Here is a 22,799-nt window from a genome sequence, read left to right as displayed (position 1 = left end):
AAAAGTCAAAGTTTTCAATTGATGGCCTTTGGTTTTTCATCCCCCAGTTATGTACGCTTTTGGGTTGGTTGTTATCATTAGATTTATAAAGTTTACTCGAGTAATTGCTAGGGGGGCTGTAATAATTATGTGTACCTCTGGTAGTGAATTTTCAAATGGTCTCATCAAAAATCGCTTGTCCCCCCTTGGTTGCAATACCAAATCTTGTTGCCCCCCTCATACATGGCAAGATGATTTGGGGGGAACCCAAAATTTAAAACTTTAAAATTGTCTTATCATAAATGCGAGTAAAAGCGAGCAGGAAATTCTATACAATTATTTGAATGTGTTCCACCGTTTCCTTTCCCACACCTGTTTAGGATGTATTATAGAAATGGTGCTTTCCTAAAAAATATTCGTGCCTAAAATTGCTTGCCCTGGACCCTTTGACTTTGACTCAAAGCAAAATCGTTTGATCTCTCTTTCGATCTGCTAAAAAATGCTTGCCCCCCTTTTGACTCACAAAAAATTCGCTTGTTCTCTATAAATTACCAGACTGGGGTATATATAATTATTAAACTATTTCTAATCAAAATGTTACTCCACCCACACAATTTAGCCCTACTGAAGTATTTCTGAATTACTCTTTATAAAACAGCGGTTGTGCAAATGAATGTTGCTTGTTGCAGTGTTCTACGAGATCAAAGCATCAGGCGTTTGGCTAGTTTGAAACCATTACCGTTCTTTTTTCCCAGCAAAATATTGAGGCATATAATTATACAGTCATGTAAACTGCAATTTCTGTATGCATTATATACCAAATGGCTGTCGGTGTACCCATTTTGACATGTTTTTCTAGGATAAGTAACAATGATCGTTCCGTCTCTAGATATCTCAGAAAAGCGGTAGGCCCATGCCCACCAGGGAATCATATATATAAATTACAATGCTTTTTTTTCGAGCATCTGGAACAAGACCCTGAAATCATCCAAATAATAAGCTACACGAAAGTATAATAGGCATGCGCGTATTTTTTTTTTTGGGGGGGCTTTGGCGTTGTGCGCCAGCCCTGGGGGTATAAGCAGGGACAGCTAAAACGAAGTGGCAGGAAGGTTAAAGAAGGGCGGCAAACGAAGGGGCGAATGGGCGTTTTGAGGGGAACCCGAATTTTTTTGGGTCATGAGGGGGAACATGAAATTTTTCGTTGAACCAGGAGGGGGATTGTTAAATTTTTAAATGGAGAAATTTGGGGGAAAACAAGGCCAGGGGGGTATCCGAGTACCTCGAGCGGACGCGCGGGGACACGCGATTTTTTTTGTCGATATTTTCTCCAAAACGCCCCCCGCCGTAAGTAACGTTCGGTCCCAAAACGACAAAATCATGGTTAACCTTTATTCTGACAAAAAACGTGCTGCTTTCCAGTGGAACCATTGAACCATGAGACGAAGCAAATAACACTACTTGAACTTGAACTCGCCGCTTGAACTATACCTGTTTTGTCGATATGCCGTTAGTCTTGTTTATAGTGGAACCTTTTGAGTATTATTATTAATATTATGATTATCAAGATTCGACTACACCATTATTATTGCCACGGCAAGGTAAACTAAGTGTGTGTGCAGCTCTCGTGGTTCGGAAGTTATATGTATGTGAACTTATTGTGTGTTGTGGCCTCTGTGTATGTTCAGGAGCTCCGGGGGTGCCAGGGAGCTTCCAGAAGTGCACAAGTGTCCGAGCTATTCCAAAAGAAGGGATCCCTGGTTCTGATATCTGCAATCGATCCTAGATCAGAGATCACTATGATCGTGGATAGGTAATTGTGACCATGCTATCTGGAACTACTGTGCACAACACGGTATACAGGAAAGAAGTAGTCGTGGGAAGAAGTTTGATTAATCTTGAGTCAATAGATTGATCCCTGGCTCAAAGTTCAAAATTGGTATAGGCTCACCAAAAATGGCTGTCGGTGCTGTCACCTATTTTACCTGTTCATTTCTCAGCTTTTTTTTTGGCCTATTCTGGTCATTCTAGTTGAGCAGAGTATTGGTTCATATTTTATTGCATTGTATTGCCATGTGGTGGAGTATACGTAGCAGCTTAAATTGATACCCCTTGCGGACGGGAAAACCCGCAGGGTCGGGCTGTGTTTATAACAGGTTGTGATACTGGTTTTGGTCATGAGTTAGCATGTAGACTAGACAAACTTGGCTTCAAAGTTTTTTGCTGGATGTCTTGTACCCAGTAAGTAGGACTTATTAATATTCTGTGCATGCAAGTTGGTTATGGTGGGGGGGGAGGGGTAGGGTGTGGTGGGGGAATGAGTGTGGATTTTTCCTGGGTATCATACAGGGTGTCTCTGAAAAAACGGTACCGTCAAAAAAAAATATTTGTTTGAGTATTTTAATGCCACAATGAAACAAAAACCTGATAAAGTCGTCCGATGTGAGGGAATGAAATATTGTAGGGTAGTAAATGGATATATGTATAGATATAGTGTATGTGATTCATAGGCGTAGATCCGGGGATAACCCCCATATTTTGCCACAGGGGATGGTCCATACAATCACCCCCCAATATTGATGCCTGTATGTGGGTTTCTGCAAATATATTCCGCTTTTGCACCATATTTCATCATTTTAACTTAAATGGCAAAAGTTTTTCGCGCGCATTTGTACCATATATAAACTTAAAATTCTGGATTACTAATTTTTTTTTTTTTTTTATCCCACCCCCAATGTCAACAAGAATTCTTCGTCACTGATGTTATTACGAGACAAAGTAGCTGCCACATAATTTTAAATTTTGAAAATTGACCCCCTTCGTCCTGAATTATAATAGGGGAAATTCTCCCCGGCTTCCCTGGCTATATGCAACATGATGCATCCCCCCCCCCATGACACCCATCCACATCCGCGAATGGCCCCATTATAAAGCTCATACACGTCAAGCAGATATGAGATGCAATATGAGCTCTCTTTCTTTCATTTTACAGATGGTGCAGGTGCTCGTCAACTATTATCCAAATCTAATAACAATTTGCTGGTCGTTCCAGCGTGACGTCACATCCAATGTTTCCGTCAACTCTGCAAAGGACTTCCTTTCCCAAAACCTCCAAGAACACGGTAAGATTGATGCTGATCTGAAATCTATGACAAGCCCAAAAAGGAGAGGGTCAAACAATTTGTGGATGGTCAAAAGGGGAAGGTCAAGCAATTCTTCGAACATTTGGTGACACTTTTTGGTCTCAAAAACCTGGACGTGAAACATGTTTTTTTTATTTTACATGGACTTATCAATATGGAACTACAATTTTATCTTGATAATTCATTTGCTCGCCCTATTCCTTTTAAAGGAATTTTTATTTAATATAACGCAATATAAACACGTTAAATGTGCAAAATTTATTTTAAAAGCTTGGAATAAGGATGTGGGATGGGCAGGGACGTTTGAGAACAGCCTCAATAATTATTAGTATATTCGTAGATATTTATATTCATAATGTTCATGTAATGTTAATCCCTTTTCAATACACCTTTGACATGATCTAGAGCTTTACGCACTTGTTAACAATGCTGGAATATGGCGATGGAGTGAAATAGAATGGGCATCAGCTGAAATGTTTCAAAACGTTGCTGAGATTAACATCTACGGAATGATCAGAGTTACAAAGGCTTTTTTCTTCCTATGATACGACGGAATAAAGGTAAAGAGCAAAACAAGTTAAACAACCACTAGGCTATGTATGTTTGTGATTTTGGATATGTATAGGTGTGGATAGGGCGGGGTTATAAAGCATATATAAAATGTGTATCAGCAAAGGGTAAATATAATTTTATATGGATAATTTCAATTCGAATCCTAGGATTGTCAAATTCTTGATAAACTTACTTCAGGCTGGGCTAATTTTATATTCACATGCATACTTTTCTTTTTCCCATCCTACTGTATTTTCCTTTCATTTTTTTTTTTTTTTCATTGTTTCTTTATATTTCTTTTTTCTCATTTTTACTTCTCCATCTTCATCTATTCTTTTTTTTTTCTTCATCACCGTTCGTCATCTTCGTTTTCATCCTGTTCTTCGTCATCATCTTCTTCATCTTATTTGTTTTCTTCTTCTGGTCCTTTTACCTTTCTTCCTCCTTGTGCAGGTAGAATAGTAAATATTGGAAGCATATCTGGTTTATGGACAATACCTACTAATGCACCATACTGTATGACCAAATATGCAATTGAATGTTATACGATGCTCTCAGATATGAGATGCATAAGTGGAATGTTAAGGTAAGTCATTTGACTAACACTAGTGATGTCAGCTAATGTGAACATATTCTAACCAAGTTACACCTGTCCCACTCTCAATTTTACCAAATGGCAAATCAATGGCGAATCAAGAAAGGTGCGGATAATAAGAGGTATAGCTTGTAATACATGAGGAAGATACATGGTTTTAGATTTTGAGTCCATACCATTACCATCTAAATGTAAAAACTCTCCACAAGAGTAAAATTTAACTTTCCACACGTCGATATAATATGAATAAAGGACTTTGGATCAGTGGTTTTCTTTTTGGATGGAGGGTTTTTTGATTATCCTGAGTCCCGACAGTGACGCGACTCGCTGATAACTTTTATACAGTAACTGTTTGTATATCATGTACAGATGTGCTTTCATGTAGGCCTCTAATGCCGTTTCTTCTTTTAGGTCGTACTTGTGGAACCAGGTCAATATGGTAAATGTACAGCAATCGACAAACACCTTGATGGCTATCCAGATCAACTCTGGCAAGCAATGGATGAGACCAGCAGAAACGATTATGGTCGAGACTACCTAGATGCATGGCAGCAATACTACAAGGCAGCTATGGTCGCCTGTTATCCTGATCCAAGTCCCGTCGTCGATGCAATGGTTGATGCAGTCACATCAAGAAACCCAAAACATCGATATCTTGTTGGTGCTTTGTGGATGACTTCTATTTCGAGGCTTATTGGAACATGATGCTGCCTTCTTGGTTGACAGATATACAACAAATCAGAATTGCTGACTCCGTTGCCATACCACTAGCCCTTCCCAAATCTAAATCTTCCTAATGACAAAGTTTCATTAACGCAGTTTTAAACACCTTGATGTTTTAACACATAAAGAGGACTGTAGGATATACCTCAACTTTTGCTGCTAACCAGGAGTCACAGGGTGAGAAGCTAGGGCTACGGATATAACAAAATGCCGATATTTGAGATATACTAACACCGATTCTAAGAAAATCTTTACTGGCTATACCTGCTGTATATAATTATAATGCGAGCGGGCACTTCTGAAATTTAACCAACACGACAGTAAATTTACCTGCCCGCAATGCATACATTGAGACGAAATAAGACAATATTAATGATAATGATATTACCTGACCTTTAATGTCTCACATGGTTAATAACTAGCCCTTCTAAATCATTTGATGGAATTTAGAGCACAAACGAAGAGCGACTCTTTCAAAATGGACGCTATAATAGGAGTACAATTTATAACGTTTTGAAAGAAAAAATAAAATCTACCCAAATGAGGAATAATAATAGGCATTCATGATAACGTATAACATGACCATAATAAACAAATGCATGTTATTATAATTATTGATGCATTATTTACTGGAATTACAGCTCACAACTAGTTTTCTCGTTACGTCTGGTAAATTGCAACCCAACTAATCATGGTATCTGATGATATGCGAAACTAATAGTCACGCAAATCAAAGATCGAAGTGTTGAACAGATTTCCATCAACAGTTTGGATCACTTATTTCCGTTAATTTGTATTATCTTTTAACCAAACTGAAAGAGTCCTCTGATCAGAGTTATTGCTGAATTATCTCAGATTACAGTTGCTTTTGATCTGTTGAACAGAGTTACTGTTGAGATCAGAGGTTCTGTTGAACTACCTCTGATCAGAGGTACTTGTTGAACTACCTGTAATCAGAGTTTTTGTTGAACTACCTCTGATCAGAGTTATTGTTGAACTACCTCTGATCAGGAGTTATTGTTGAACTACCTCTGATCAGAGATACTGATGATTGTTGAACTACCTCTGATCAGAGTTACTGTTGATCAACTCTGATCAGAGGTAATGTTGAACTATCATTGATCAGAGTTACTGTTGAACTGCCTCAGATCAGAGTTACTGTTGAACTATCTCTAATCAGAGTTACTGTTAGCACTATCTCTGATCAGAGTTACTGTTGAACTACCTCCGATCAGAAATACTATTAAACTACCTCTGATCATATAATGTTTAACTACCACTGGTCAATGGTACTGTTGAACTACCTCTGATCAGAGTTATTGTTGAACTACCTCTGATCAGAGGTACAAGTGAACTACCTCTGATGAGAGTTACTGTTGAACTACTCTGATCAGTGTTACTACATATAATGAGAGGTAACGTTGAACTACCTCTGATCAGAGTTACTGTTGAATTATCTCTGATCAGAGGTATTTTGTGAACTACCTTTGAACAGAGTTACTGTTGAACTATCTCTGATAAGAGGTGCTGTTGAACTACCTCTGATCAGAAGTATTGTTGAATTACCTCTGATAAGAGTTACTGTTGAACTCTGATCAGAAGTACTGTTGAGCTACTTCTGATAAGAGTTACTGTTGAACTATCTCTGATCAAAGGTACTGTTGAACTACCTCTGATAAGAGTTACTGTTGAACTACCTGAGTCTACCTCTGATCAGAAGTAGCCTACTGTTGAACTACTTCTGATAAGAGTTACTGCCTTCTGTGGTGTTCAAGATCAGGGGCGCAGAGGAGCCCTCTGGGGCCCATAGACAAGGAGTAATGCGGGCCCATGTACTGAACCTTTGGTTCCTTTGAGACAGACGATGTGGCTTTTCCCCAACATAGCGTCTTTCATGCCAGGTATATTCACGGCGGCAAAAAAAAAAAAAAAGACTCGCTTGTCTCTAGCACAATTTTTACATAGGCCTATTTTATAGATTTTAAAGTAGGCCTATATGTTTTTGTATTGGAGTGTAATCGTATTTAGGGATCGTTCATATTTACACCAGGGGGAGGGAGTTTTAAGGCGAATCCAATTGTTTTTTTTTGGGGGGTCTTCAGTGATTTGCTTTTTTTTTTTGATCACGAGGGGAGTGTTAAGTTTTAAATGCATGGAGCAAAAAAAGAGTAAAGGAGATTCCGAAAATTTTGAGCGGACGCGAAATCGTTTTTGTCAAAATTTCACCTCTGGCGTAAATATCGAACGGTATGATAATAATTATATATGTATCATATAGGCCTAATTATTCTCTACTTTTGCATAGAGCTTAATAGTATGTGATATAAACTTGTGGCCCTGCGTTATCACGTTATATAAACATCGAACTTACCCTTTATCAAAGTTCAAGCAATGTTGATTATTTTGTATGCACCAATATGGCTGCCGGCCTGTCACTTATTTTACCTGTTCATTTCTGCTTTTTCTTTTGGCCTATCTGGTCATTCTAGTTGAGCAGAGTATTGGTTCATATTTTATTGCGTTGTGTATTGCATGTGGTGGAGTATATGTAGCAGCTAAATTGGTACCTTGCGGACGGGAAACCCCCGCAGGGTCGGGCTGTGTTTATAACAGGTTGCGACACCGGTTTTGGTCACGAGTTAGCGTGCAAACTTGACAGACTTGGCTTCAAAGTGTTTGCTGGATGTCTTGTACCAGGTTAAGTATTTGTTATTGTTTGTGGGTTGGGTCTGTTGGTGTGTGTGTGGAGGGGAGGGGGGTGGCAGGCAAGTTGCTGCAACTTCAGTGACATACATGTGCAAAGTAGCTTACTAACTTTTCACATTCCAACTCGGGACATAACTAAACCGATTGTCTAAAAGCAAGCCAGTGCTAATACCCCCACCCATTTTTAAAATACCGGTTGATAAATATTAACTGTCACCATCGTACTTGGGGCATAAATATGTGTATCAACGATTTCAAAAGGAGTTTCCTATGTGGCAATTTTGTCATCATATACTATTAAACTCCGTCTCATCCTTGCAACATTTAATAGGACAGTTTATCACCACTGCAGCATATATATTTGCTAAGTTTTAAACAAGGGCGGTATTCGTACTCAAACCTTGAGACAAATAAAGCTGACACACAAGAGAAAGGCATGGTAGACCCGGATTCTATACTGCTCCAAGAAAGTATCCTTACACTTGGAAAAATAATCACAATTTCAAAACTGAACCATATTGGGTACATTTGTTTTTTTAATAGATGCACTATCTAATCCGGCACATTACATTTTGACACCATTGAATCCAATGTGACTTCAAGAAGCAAAGTTACAGCCATTTGATTAGACGAAGGTCCAGTTTTAAAGTGACACACTGATCTATTCAAAACTCCACGGACTAGACATCTTGTTTGAGAGTGGTAAATGGTTAGTTTGTGTGCCTTTATAAAAGGAACAAAAGAAAACTGAAATATAAGAGCTGACAAATAAATACTGCTTTAGATAAGGCTTCATTGGAGAAACTGTGTTGTCTCTTTGTTGCGCGTGTTGGAATCTTTTTGCACCAAGTATAGGCCAACTTGTCACTTTTAAAACTGGACCTTCGTCTATTCAATTGTAACTTTACTTCTTGAGGTCACATTGGATTCAATGTGGTGTCATGATGTGCAGGATTAGATAGTGCATCTATTACAAAAACAAATTTACCCCAATATGGTTCAGTTTTGAAATTGTGATTATTTTTCCAAGTGTAAGGATACTTTCTTGGCGCAGTATATAAGGGTGTCATTAACGCCCCATGTGCAAGATGAGCTTTCATGCATGATTTTTCCCTCTGGAGGGGGAAACGCCCAAAACTTTCGTTTTAATTAGCCTGAACTCAAACGATAGTATGGTTCAATACATTTTGGTTCAAAGTGGAGGAGGCAACCTGGGGGGGGGGGGAACATATTTGCCCTGCTCTGTGGTGAACCAGTTTGTCAACTCTGTCCATAAGCGTTCTAACCACTGACCGTTTATGCTCAAGATTGTGGTTGGTGGAGTCAAAATTTAGAAACTGATCAGTGCATTGCTCAAGTAACTGTACGTATATGGTGACTTTGGTGCTACCTCAGCAAACAGAAAACGTTTTCGACATCATTCGCAAAAGGTTATAAAAGGTTGTCAGAAAACGTTTAAATGTCGGGTTATATAAAGGGTATATTAAGAGTATAAAACGTTTTCATAACCTTAAAAACATTTTTGATAATCTACTGCTCAGCAAACAAAAATGTTTTACAGAAAACGTTTAAATGTCGGGTTATAAAAGGGTATAAAAACGTTTTAATAACATTCCTAAAACATTCTTGAAAATCTTGATACAAAACATTCTAAACAGAATGTTATTTTGGGTTGAAAAATATTTTGCGAAAAATGTTTGCCCAAAATATTTTCAATAACGTTTTAAAAACGTTTTCATGACCTTTTATATAACCTGACATTTAAATGTTATTAAAAGGTTTTGAAAAAAACATTTTAAGAACATTTCTGTGTTTGCTGGGTTCAAATATTTTAACATAATGTTATTTAAGTATTGACACAATATTTGGCAAAATGTTTGCAAAAATAGTTTACAATAACATTTTTTGAAAACATTTAAAAATATTGTTGTAGTGTGTTTTCATACAAAACGTTTTAAAACGTTATCATGACCTTTATATAACCCGACATTTTAATGTTATTAAAACGTTTTTACCTAAACCAAAAGCCAAAATATAACTTATTTAAAACGTTTTTAAAACGTTTTTGTGTTTGCTGGGACTGTCATCCTCATCGTCATGTGGATACATGTGTCCAAGAAAGGAGTTTATCCCCTGTTCAGGTTCGTTGGTGAACTTAATGTTCTTGTTGAGGCTATTGGTGTATATACGTTGAAACTCATGTCATATTCGTAGATGAGTACGGAGGTATCGTCGACATAACGAAACCATTTTGATGGGGTCGGGGCGCCGTACGTAGCAAGGACCTTGGTCTCAAAACTCTCAAATTGGTAACAATGGGGGAGAATTGTGAACCCATTGCCGCGCACCGTGTGTTTGCTTGCAGTTGTCCTTGGTGTTGAGGTAGACTGCGCTGCATTCCTTTTTTTTTTGTTAAACAATTCATACGTTTCCATGCATGAAACCATTTAAAATCGAAACACATCACATCTCCAGTGACTGCCCTGCCCAGAGAAAAAAGGACTGCGGTAGTTGGATATGACCTGTGTGACCCACCATATCTTAACACATAGACTCAACCTCTTTCATCCCGAATCTGAGATGAATGTTAATGAAGTAAAAATCAACGTGGGTGGTAAATCTTAACCAATAACAGATAGGCAAGCATACATGTTTATGCATTAGCCCAACCCACTGTGTTCACTGAACCCAACCCACGTGGGGTAGCTCTATCTGTGTCATTCAGATTTCCTTTGACAGCTTAACCATCGCGTATACGTGCGCGACGTCAAGCGTATACATGGACCTTGTGCAAATAATACGCGGTGGACGGCTATTCAAACGGCTTAATTGGTAAAAACCACAGGATATGTGCATAAACAGCCAAGACTGCATTTTTAATGAGGTAACATCATACCCACTATAGAGTGCATAGTTCATTTTATATTCGAAATACAGTAGACTAGTTTTCTCATGGATATCTGAGCTGTTGAATCAGAACAGGAATGATGAGTTTTCCATGGTCAGCTCAGAGAGATTAATTTAGAGAATGATAAATTAAACTGGTCTACTACAGTAGACTAGTGTTGAGGCAGAAAGTGCATGAGAAGTTCCAGTGGTTAATTTTGAGTGGAGTGCGATAGCGTGGCGTTCTTCTCCATCTCCCTTGATTGCTTTAACATGTTCAAAGGTAACTTTTAAAGCAAATGTCAAACAGTCCAATAACACACGCTGATATGCAGACCCTACTATGATATTGTTTCTTGTATTTATGCAGATGGTGCAGGTGCTCGTCAACTCATATCTAAATCTAGTGATCATTTGCTGGTCGTTCCATGTGATGTCACATCCAATGTTTCCGTCAACTCTGCAAAGGATTTCCTTTCCCAAAACCTCCAAGAACACGGTAAGATTGATACTGATCTGAAATCTATGGGAAGCTCAAGAGGAGAGGAGTCAAATAACAGACGGTCAAAAAGAGGGAGGGTCACGGAATTTACGGAACACTGTTACCTTTTTAATAAAATAATATGAAAACGTTCAAATAATATGCAAAATCTAGACCATCAAGTCTTGGGATACATGGCACCAAAATTTGACATGTGCAAAGAGGGTTGAGCGGGAGGAGCAGTCACAATACCTAGACATAGCTTGTCAAATTGGTTTGTTTTTAATCTGCCTTTGTCAAATCCAGAGCTTTGCGCAGTTGTTAACAATGCTGGAATATGGCGATGGAGTGAAATAGAATGGGCATCAGCTGAAATGTTTCAAAAAGTTGCCGATGTTAACATCTACGGAATGATCAGAGTGACAAAGGCTTTTCTTCCTATGATACGACGGAATAAAGGTAAAGGGCACTGCCAGTATGTACCTGAGTTAATAGATATTATGTTATGGGGGGGGGTGCTGGTGAGAATCTTCAAGCCGGGACTTCAGGAGTTAAATAATATTGTGATCGTGCATATTATCATTAAATGTATTGCGGGAAAAGGTAAAACCAGTATTTTCCATTTTTACAGTCCATGCATTTTGAAAACGTATCGCGATCTGATTTAATTTTATGCAGCCTGATGATTTTGTCTCTCTCTTATTAATTTTGTCTTCCTTCAATTTCGTTTCCTTCTCTTCTTTTCCTGTTTCATCTTGTTCGTCTAATCTTTTTCACCCTTCGGCCTCCGTCGTTAACTTCATCTTCTTTTTCGCCTGTTCATTTCTTTGCACCTCTTCTTCCTCCTGCAGGCAGAATTGTAAATGTTGGTAGTGACGCTGGTATTGTGACCATTCCTAACAATGCACCATACTGTATGACCAAATGTGCAGTAGAATGTTATTCGGATGCTCTTAGATACGAGATGCATAAGTGGAATGTTAAGGCAAGAAATTTTAACAACGCTATAATGCTTATAATGCTTTAGATTCGACTAATGAGCAGATATATTGATTAATTGTTAACATTTTAAGATAATATAAATATCTATTTATCAAAGAATCTCAGTCCAAGTTAAAATGCGTTAGTAGTTTGAATTATTAGAAGCAATGCAGATATATCAGGCCTTATGAAATAAAGCAATGAGCTTTCTTCAGATGGAAAAAAACCAAAAACTTTTGATTGGACACGGTGGGCCTCGACATGAGGAGGAGTGTGCTAATCAGTTCACATGCAGAAGATGCGTCAGGAAGAGGGAATGGTAGAGGGGCGTGCATGACTTTGCAATATTTCGATTGCTTGAAAGACAAAAAGACTTAATGCGGAAGCTGTTTAAGCTTATCTTCTTTAGCTTTCTTTTACACTTATTATTAAAGTACTAGGCGGTTACCCGTATTTGGCGGTTCTCGGCTGTCACGATTACCTGGCTGATGGTGACTGTACCCACCAAGTTTTATGCCCATAGGACAGTTTTTACTAATTTGACCTCAGATGACCCCTTATGACCTCAGAATGACCTTCCAAAATTTGGCTCTAAATGTTGACTGTACCCACCACGTTTCATGCCCATACAGTTTTTAGTAATTTGACCTTGGATGACCCCAAAATGACCGTCCAAAAATGTGACTCTAAAAGTTGACTGTACCCACCAAGTTTCATGCCTAGACGACATTTTTTACTATTTTGACCTCAGATGACCCCTGGGTGACCCCGGATGACCCCAAAATGACCGTCCAAAAATTTGACTCTAAAAGTTGACTGTACCCACCAAGTTTCATGCACATACGACAGTTTTTACTAATTTGACCTCAGATGACCCCTGGATGACCTCGGGTGATCTTGGCCCGCTTACCAAAACAAACTTGTTCTGTCTGAGGTTCAGATGCACCCACCCGCCAAGTTTGAGGAACGTGCAACCCCTAGTCTCCGAGAAAATAGGCGGAAAACAGTTTTACTAATTTGACCTCAGATGACCCCGGGTGACCTTGACCCACTAACCAATACAAACTTGTTCCGTCTTAGGTCAAGATGCACCTACCCACCAAGTTGCATGCCCATATGACAGTTTTACTAATTTGACCCCTAGATGACCTCTGGTGACCTTGACCCACTAACCAATACAAACTTGTTCTGTCCCGGGTCAAGACGCACCCACCCGTCAAGTTTGAGGAACGTGCGTCCCCCAGTATCAGAGAAAAAAACAGTTTTTACTAATTTGACCCCTGGATGACCTCGGGTGACCTTGACCCACTAACCAATACAAACTTGTTCTGTCTGGGGTCAAGCTGCACCCACCCACCAAGTTTGAGGAACGTGCGACCCCTAGTCTCCGAGAAAATAGGCGGACAGACACATAGACAGACAGATAGATAGACAGACAGATAGACAGACGATGCGTATTATTATATAGATAATACTTGGTACCCTATAGAAAAACTCCATACAGACTATAATTATACAGATATATTTCTTCTATTCAATTATATAGGTTGTTCTTGTCGAGCCAGGCCATTATGGTTGCAGTACAGCTATCTACCAATACCTTAAAGGCTATCCAGATCAACTCTGGCAAGCGATGGATGAGACATGCAGAGCAGACTATGGTCGAGACTACATAGATGCATGGCAAGAGGACTTCAAGGCAGAAATAGACTCCTGTGATCTTGATCCAAGTCCAGTGGTTGATGCCATGGTTGATGCAGTCACGTCAAGGCATCCAAAACATCGGTATCTTGTTGGCGATTTGTTGAGGACTTATTTGGATGCTTACTGGAGTAGGATGCTGCCTTCTTGGTTGACGGACAGACAGCATGTTAAAATTGCCGACTCTGTAGCCATACCAGCAGCACTTGCTAAATCTAAATCTTCCTAGTGACAAAGTAAAATCAACCTGGTCAGTTGCGTAGCCAGGGCGCAGCTGCCTCTCTGTAAGAAGGCTTGCCCCTCCTGTGGGCTGCTGGTGGCCTAATATTTAAGATTTTTTGCCTTCTTGCACTTTTAGCCCATTTTGACAATTTTCGTTGAAGTTTCCCCCTTAAAGTTGCCTTGCCCCCTGCCCCTCTGGAAAAGTCCTGACTATGCTAATGAACCTGGTACACTCATGCATTAAAATGTAAGGAGTGAGAGTGCGATCACACACCTCAGAGAACACCTTGGCTCATCCAGGTGTGGCAGGGACTGACTCCAACTGAGTTTAAGGTGTGCAAGTGCAATCACTCATCTCACAGCACTCCTCATTTATCTAAGGTGTGCTGTTTGCAGCACACTAGGTGTTTTCCAAAACTTAGTCCCTGTTAGATGTGAACAGGGCCTGAGGGCTGTATGCCTTTTTGATGCTTGCCAATATATTATATGTTTTGTGTGCACTTTCTTTGTGCTGCGAAAAAAAAAAGCTGGAAATGCTGTGTCAGAGTGGAAAACGTTGAGGAGAACAAAACCCAAAACAAAGCTAATCACTTGAGTGGAAAATTGCTGCACAAATGTAACAGACAATCAATAACATATTGTAGATCTATGTCACTCACTGTTTTGAATAGCAAACTTCTTTCGTTCAATAATTTGGTACAGTAAGGATACATTTTGGTCAACTTTCCAAACTTTTTTTTTTTTTTGGGGGAGGGGCAGAGTGACAGGGATAGAGGCCTAAACTTAGTCAAAACAAAAGTGGGTGGGGAAGGAATCAATACATTACAACTATAAGAAAATAAAAAACAATTTCTTTCTACTGCATATGGCATAGCTCTGTGAAAAGTGCAAAAGTTACAAAAGAAACATGTAGCTCTATTATATCTGGAAGGAAGGGCGGAGGCCCATATGATCAAATTTAATTGTCAGGGGTGACCACCACCCAGCTTTTGCCATTGTATCTATGACTTTGTTTCAATTGTTACTCCTTGTATGAAATTACTTGATAACAAACAATTATTATAAAAAAAATTCAATCAAAGCAAGCTAGATACTCCATTTTGAGCTGCACTGACTTTATATTGTTATTTCATTTATTTTACAAGGTTGCACTCTTACTGTTATGTTGGTAGCATTGGTTGTTGGGTGAACAATTAGTAAGCAATATACCATGATACTGCATGTTCATTGATTTGAGAATGTAATCTTATAAATACCGTACATCTTTATATGTATCTCTTTATAGCACAATGACAGGTAGTGGGTAAATATTAATTTTTCCTATATCATTTTATGAATATAATTATTTCATTACATTGTCAAAATGGCAGTACTTCAGACAATTTAAAAATCATAAAATTTGGTCATTTAGGTTCCACACCTACAAAATTTCTGGATGATAAGTGCAACACATTTAGCCAATTCCTGTAACTTCAAAGGTCCCAAATAAACATGGGAAAACAGTGGCATGATCAACCGTAGAAAGCATCTTGACAAGCTGATTTCCATCTGGGTCTGATCACTGGGACAGATTAGGTCAGTTCCCAACACTGAGTGCAAGCTACATGTACTAAGAGGTATTGCTCTTCTATACATGGGATCGACGGTTTAACTTCCTCTCCGAAGGACAGAATTCTCTCATGGTTTATTTACAAACCGTGTTAAGGGATCTAAAATGAGCGTTTATTGCGTTTCGACAGTATTTTTTGTGGGACATGAGAGCACCTCAGACCTATCGAATTGCATTCTGAATACGAAGCATGTCTTTCTGATATCAAATAATTTTCATTTTTGAAAATCACAATATAATACAAATTTTATGACAAATTATAAAAATTTGATATTTTTCAAATTTTTGATATATAACAGTCCTCGAATATAAATCTAATGACATATTCTTAAAGTGTATGTAGCAGGGAGGAAAAGCCGACGGTCAATTGAAAATTTTGACCTTTCATATTGAAGACATGGATTTTTTCCCAAAAGACCTAATTTTTTTTGGTGTTTTGGGAAAAAATCCATATCTTCAATACGAAAGGTCCAAATTTTCAATTGATCGTCGGCTTTTCATCCCACCTACATACACTTTAAGTATAAATCATCAGATTTATAAAGTTTACTTCAAGTACTGTTAAATATCAAAATATCAATTTTAATGATTTGCCATAAAATGTGTATTGAATTGCGAATTTCAAAAATCAAAATTATTTGATATCAGAATGACATTCTTCGTATTCAGAATGCAATTCGATATGTCTGATGTGCTCTAATGTCCCACAATAAATACTGTCCAAACGTTCATACCCCAGCCCTTAAGTCAACAATCATTATGTTGCTCATTTTCAAGAATACTGGTTAACAAAAAGCAGGCCATTGTCTCATTTCGTGAACAAAGGTCCACTACCATTGTTTCCTTGCGTTTCCTTTATAATCGGTTACCCAACTGAAGCTGTATTATAGCAGCTCATTGCTATATCGCACATATAAAACAGACACATGTGCACAGCCAGAGAAGATCCGATTTAATCAGTTGAGCTGTTTCAATGAGTGTTATCTTGGTTTAATAGCTTTTAATGGGGTTTAAGTCCTGCAAAGGTCGAGGTGAATTCTACTGTAGACATGACTGCATCATGCGGGGAAGAAGTTTGATTAATCTTGAGTCAATAGATTGATACCTATAGCTCAAAGTTCAAATTGATATACCAAAATGGCTGTCGGTCCTGTCACCTATTTTACCTGTTCATTTCTGCTTTTTCTTTTGGCCTATCTGGTCATTCTAGTTGAGCAGAGTATTGGTTCATATTTTATTGCGTTATGTATTGCATGTGGTGGAGTATACGTAGCAGCTAAATTGATACCCCGCGGACGGGAAACCCCGCAGGGTCGGGCTGTGTTTATAACAGGTTGTGACACCGGTTTTGGTCATGAGTTAGCATGTAGACTAGACAAACTTGGCTTCAAAGTGTTTGCTGGATGTCTTGTACCTAGTAAGTAGGACTTATTAATATTCTGGTGCACAAGCTGGTTAGGGGGGGTGGTGGGGGGGTGGATTTGCCCGGGTATCATACAGGGTGTCTCTGAAAAAACGGTACCGTCAGAAAAAATATTTGTTTGAGTATTGTAATGCCACAATGAAACAAAACCTGATAAAGTCGTCCGATGTGAGGGAAGAAATATTGTAGGGAGTAAAATGGACATACGTATAAATATAGTGTATGTGATTCATAGGCGTAAATCTGGGGGATAACCCCCCATATTTTGCCAGGGGATGGTCCATACAATCACCCCCCCAATATTGATGCCTGTATGTGGGTTTCGCGCAAATATATTCCGCTTTTGCACCATATTTCATCATTTTAGCCTCATTATGGCAAAATATGGGTTTGCGCGCATTTGTACCATAAACTTATAAATTCTGGATTACTAATTTTTCCCCAAACCCCATCCCACCCCCAATGTCAACAAGAAATCTTCGCCACTGATGTTATTACGAGACAAAGTAGCTGCCACATAATTTTAAATTTTGAAAATTGACCCCTTCGTCCTGGAATTATAATAGGGGGAAATTCTCCCCTGGCTATATGCAACATGATGCATCCCCTCCCCCATGACACCCATCCATATCCGCGAATGGACACATATAAAGCTCATACACGTCAACCCCGGCTTCCCCTGGCTATATGCAACATGATGCCCCGGGCATGATGCATCCCCTCCCCCATGACACCCATCCACATCCGCGAATGGACACATATAAAGCTCATACACGTCAAGCAGATGATACAATATGAGCTCCTTTCTTGCATTTTACAGATGGTGCAGGTGCTCGTCAACTATTATCCAAATCTATTAACAATTTACTGGTCGTTCCATGTGACGTCACATCCAATGTTTCCGTCAACTCTGCAAAGGACTTCCTTTCCCAAAACCTCCAAGAACACGGTAAGATTGATGTTGATTTGAAATCTATGACAAGCCCCAAAAGGAGAGGGTCAAACAATTTGTGGGCGAGCAAAAAGGGGGGAGGGTCAAGCAATTTTTGGAACATAATTTTGGCGACGAAAAAACACGTTAAAATGTGCAAAATTTATCAGACAATAAAGGCTTGGAATAAGAATGCGAGATGGAGGCAAGGACGTTTGAGTACAGCCTCTATGTAAGAGCGTTTACAATTCCTAGATATTATAATATTCACGTAATAATTGTCAATCCGTTTTTTCAATCCACCTTTGACATGATCTAGAGCTTTACGCAGTTGTTAACAATGCTGGAATATGGCGATGGAGTGAAATAGAATGGGCATCAGCTGAAATGTTTCAAAACGTTGCTGAGATTAACATCTACGGAATGATCAGAGTTACAAAGGCTTTTCTTCCTATGATACGACGGAGTAAAGGTAAAGCGCAAACAACCGCTTTGTACGTTTGTGATTTTGTGCGTTTGGAAATGGGTGTGTGGATAGAAAGCGGGTTCTAAAGCGTTAAATGTCTATCAATGGATACTTTCAATTCGAATATAAGGATTGGTAAATTCTTGACAAACTTACCAGGTTGAGCTGATTTTATATTCACATACCTTTATTTATCCCCTCCTAATGTATTTTCCTTTCATTTTTATTCCTCTTCCATTGTTTCTTTGTCTTTTCTTACATTTCATGTCTCCTTCATCTTCACCTTCGACTTCTTTTTTCTTCTTCGTCACCGTTCGTCATCTTCGTTTTCATCCTGTTCTTCGTCATCATCTTCTTCATCTTATTTTCTTTCTTCTTCTGGTCCTTTCTATCCTTCTTCCTCCTTGTGCAGGCAGAATAGTAAATATTGGAAGTATATCTGGTTTATGGACCATACCTACTAATGCACCATACTGTATGACCAAATATGCAATTGAATGTTATACGGATGCTCTCAGATATGAGATGCATAAGTGGAATGTCAAGGTAAGTCATTTGACTAACACTTATGATGTTAGCTAATGCGAATATATTCTAATAAAGTTACACCTGTCCCACTTTCAATTCACCAAATGGCAAATCAATGGCGAATTAAGAAAGGTGCGGATAATGAGAGGGCATAGCTTGTAATACATGAGGAAGATGGTTTTAGATTTTGAGTCCATACTATCTAAATGTAAAAACTCTCCAAAAGAGTAAAATTTAACTTTCCACACGACATACGTCGATATAATATGTGAATAAAGCTCATTCTTTTGGATGCAGTGGTTTGCACTCTTTTGCATGTATAGGATATGTAAGCCTACTTCAACATTATCCCGAGTCCCGACAGCCGATAGCTTCAGTAATTTTGCTGTCGGGCTAGCTGGTGACGCGACTCGCTGATAACTTTTATACAGTAAATGTTTGTATATCATGTAATGTTACCAATCCGACTGGCTATCCGACTGGCTATAGTATAGTGCCAATGTGCTTTCATGTAGGCCTCTAATACCATTTCTTCTCTTTTAGGTCGTACTTGTCGAACCAGGCCACTATGGTAAATGTACAGCAATCGTCAAACACCTTGATGGCTATCCAGATCAACTCTGGCAAGCAATGGATGAGACCTGCAGAAACGATTATGGGCGAGACTACCTAGATGCATGGCAGCAATACTACAAGGAAGCTATGATCGCCTGTTATCCTGATCCAAGTCCCGTCGTCGATGCAATGGTTGATGCAGTCACATCAAGAAATCCAAAACATCGGTATCTTGTTGGTGCTTTGTGGACGACTTATTTCGAGGCTTACTGGAACATGATGTTGCCTTCTTGGTTGACCGACAGACAGCAAATCAGAATTGCTGACTCTGTGGCCATACCAGCAGCACTTACTAAATCTAAATCTTCCTAATGACAAAGTTTCATTGTTTTAACATATTAAGAGGACTGTAGGTTACCTCAACTTGTTTGCCGCTAACTAGGTGTCACAGTGAGAAGCTACCACCAGCACCAGGGCTACCATGGCTACGATATAACAAAATGCCGATATTTGGATTATACTAACACTGATCTAAGAAAATCTTTACTAGCTATACCTGCTGTATATATAATGCGAGCGGGCACTTCTGAAATGTTACCAACACGACAGACAGTAAATTTACCCGCCCGCAATGCATACATTGAGATGAAATAAGACAATATTAATATAATGATATTACTCCGACCTAAATGTCAAAAATTTCAGATTCAGCTCAAACAAGATTATTGAATCACATGTCCCTAAATCATTTGATGGAATTTAGAGCACAAAACGAAGAGCGACTCTTTCAAGATGGACGCTATAATAGGAGTATACAATTTATAACATTTTGAAAGATAATTAAATCTTATCCAAATGAGGAGTAATAATAGGCATTTACGATAACGTATAACATGACCATAATAAAAAGATATTGTGTCATGCATGTATATTGATGCATTATGTACTGAAATTACAACTTACAGACTAGTTTTCTCGTATACGTTTTAATAGTCACGCGAATCAAAGATCAACAGTTTGGATCACTTCTTTCCGTTAATTTGTATTATCTTTAACCAAACTGAAAGTGTCCTTTGATCAGAGTTATTGTTGAATTATCTCAGATTACAGTTGCTTTTGATCTGTTGAACTACCTCTGATCAGAGTTACTGTTGAGATCAGAGGTTCTGTTGAACTATCTCTGATCAGAGGTACTGTTGAACTACCTCTAATCAGAGTTTTTTGTTGAACTACCTCTGATCAGAGTTATTGTTGCACTATCTCTGATCAGAGTTACTGTTGAACTACCTCTGATCAGAGACACTGATGATTGTTGAACTATCTCTGATCAGAGTTACTGTTGCACTATCTCTGATCAGAGTTACTGTTGATCAACCTCTGATCAGAGGTACTGTTGAACTATCATTGATCAGAGTTACTGCTGAACTATCTCAGATCAGAGTTACTGTTGCACTATCTCTGATCAGAGTTACTGTTGAACTACCTCTGATCAGATTAACTGTTGAACTACCTCAGATCAGAATTAATGTTGAACTACCTCTGATCAGAAATACTATTAAACTACCTCTGATCATAGGTATAAAGTTTAACTACCACTGGTCAATGGTACTGTTTAACTACCTCTGATCAGAGTTATACTGTTGAACTACCTCTGATCAGAGGTACAGGTGAACTACCTCTGATCAGAGTTATTGTTGAACTACCTCTGATCAAAGTTACTGTTGAACTACCTCTGATCAGAGATACTGATGATTGTTGAACTATATCTCTGATCAGAGTTACTGTTGAGCAACCTCTGATCAGAGGTACTGTTGAACTATCATTGATCAGAGTTACTGCTGAGTTACTGTTGAACTATCTCTGATCAGAGTTACTGTTGCACTATCTCTGATCAGAGTAACTGTTGAACTATCATTGATCAGAGTTACTGTTGAACTGCCTCAGATCAGAGTTACTGTTGAACTATCTCTGATCAGAGTTACTGTTGCACTATCTCTGATCAGAGTTATTGTTGAACTACCTCTGATCAGATTAACTGTTGAACTCCCTCAGATCAGAGTTACTGTTGAACTACCTCTGATCAGAAATACTATTAAACTACCTCTGATCATAGGTAATGTTTAACTATACCACTGGCCAATGGTACTGTTGAACTACCTCTGATCAGAGTTACTGTATAACTACCTCTGATCAGAGGTACAGGTGAACTACCTCTGATCAGAGTTACTGTTGAACTACCTCTGATCAGTGTTACTACATATGATGGGAGGTACCGTTGAACTACCTCTGATCAGAGTTACTGTTGAGTGTTGAACTATCTCTGATCAGAGGTATTGTTGAACTACCTTTGATCAGAGTTACTGTTGAACTATCTCTGATCAAAGGTACTGTTGAACTACCTCTGATAAGAGTTACTGTTGAACTACCTCTGATAAGAGTTACTGTTGAACTACCTCTGATCAGAAGTAATGTTGAACTACTTCTGATAAAAGAGTTACTGCCATTCTGTGGAGTTCAAGATCAGGGGCGTAGCAAGAGCCTCGGGGCCCATAGACAAGGAGTAATGCGGGCCCATGAACTGAACATTCGGGCCCCTGGACCTCGTCCATCCTCCGTCCTGTTCAAGTTCCTTTGAGACAGACGACGTGGCTTTTCCCCAACATAGCGCCTTTCATGCCAGGCTTTCACGGCGGCAAAAAAAGACTCGCTTGTCTCTCGCATTAATTTTTTACATAGGCCTATTTAAATTTTTAAAGTAGGCCTATATATTTTTGTATTGGATTGTATTGAGGGATCGTTCATATTTACACCAGGGGGAGTGGGAGTTTTAAGGGCGAATCCATGGGGGGTCTTCAGTGATTTGCTTTTTTTAAAACTTCAAGTGAATCATGAGGGGGGATGTTAAGTTTTAAATACATGGAGAAAAAGAGGAAAACAAGGGAGATTCCGAAAATTTTGAGCGGACGCGAAATCGTTTTTGTCAAAACTCTCACTCCCCTGGCGTAAATTTCGAACGTTATGATAATAATTTTATAATGTATCATAATAGGCCTAATTATTCTCTACTTTTTGCATAGAGCTTAATATATAGTACCGTATGTGATTATAAACTTGTGGCCCTGCGTTATCACGTTATATAAACATCGAACTTACCCTTATCAAAGTTCAAGCAATGTTGATTATTTTGTGTGCACCAATATGGCTGTCGGGCCTGTCACTTATTTTACCTGTTCATTTCTGCTTTTTCTTTTGGCCTATCTGGTCATTCTAGTTGAGCAGAGTATTGGTTCATATTTTATTGCGTTGTGTATTGCATGT

At 38.8% G+C, this 22,799-nt stretch overlaps 1 protein-coding gene, 1 long non-coding RNA gene and 1 pseudogene across 2 annotated transcripts; all 3 read left to right on the top strand.

The window, feature by feature from the left end:
- Positions 1-2,971: 2,971 nt before the first annotated feature.
- LOC140155072 (uncharacterized) lies at positions 2,972-5,366 on the top strand. Its single transcript, XR_011859338.1, has 4 exons — positions 2,972-3,101; positions 3,528-3,682; positions 4,128-4,260; positions 4,681-5,366. It is a non-coding gene; the product is annotated as an uncharacterized lncRNA (long non-coding RNA).
- A 1,490-nt stretch (positions 5,367-6,856) lies between these two features.
- On the top strand, positions 6,857-13,976 carry LOC140154082 (D-beta-hydroxybutyrate dehydrogenase, mitochondrial-like; annotated as a pseudogene).
- A 2,240-nt stretch (positions 13,977-16,216) lies between these two features.
- On the top strand, positions 16,217-20,097 carry LOC140155071 (D-beta-hydroxybutyrate dehydrogenase, mitochondrial-like). The gene is made up of 5 exons (XM_072177759.1): positions 16,217-16,995; positions 17,822-17,950; positions 18,252-18,404; positions 18,811-18,944; positions 19,470-20,097. Exons 1-5 carry the CDS (start codon positions 16,716-16,718, stop codon positions 19,851-19,853), a joined length of 1,080 nt encoding a protein of 359 aa, XP_072033860.1. The 5' UTR covers positions 16,217-16,715; the 3' UTR covers positions 19,854-20,097.
- Positions 20,098-22,799: the final 2,702 nt, after the last annotated feature.

This window comes from Amphiura filiformis, chromosome 6 (assembly GCF_039555335.1).
Source record: "Amphiura filiformis chromosome 6, Afil_fr2py, whole genome shotgun sequence".
Lineage (NCBI taxonomy): Eukaryota > Metazoa > Echinodermata > Ophiuroidea > Amphilepidida > Amphiuridae > Amphiura > Amphiura filiformis.
Note: the sequence above shows the minus strand (reverse complement) of the source record. Positions and strands in the feature narration are given on the sequence as shown.

Coding starts and splice junctions, on each gene's coding strand:
- LOC140155071 (XM_072177759.1), top strand. CDS start 16,716: ATGGCTGTCGGTCCTGTCACCTATTTTACCTGTTCATTTCTGCTTTTT. Junction 16,996..17,821: donor TGCTGGATGTCTTGTACCTA/GTAAGTAGGACT, acceptor TGCATTTTACAG/ATGGTGCAGGTGCTCGTCAA. Junction 18,945..19,469: donor TGCATAAGTGGAATGTCAAG/GTAAGTCATTTG, acceptor CTTCTCTTTTAG/GTCGTACTTGTCGAACCAGG.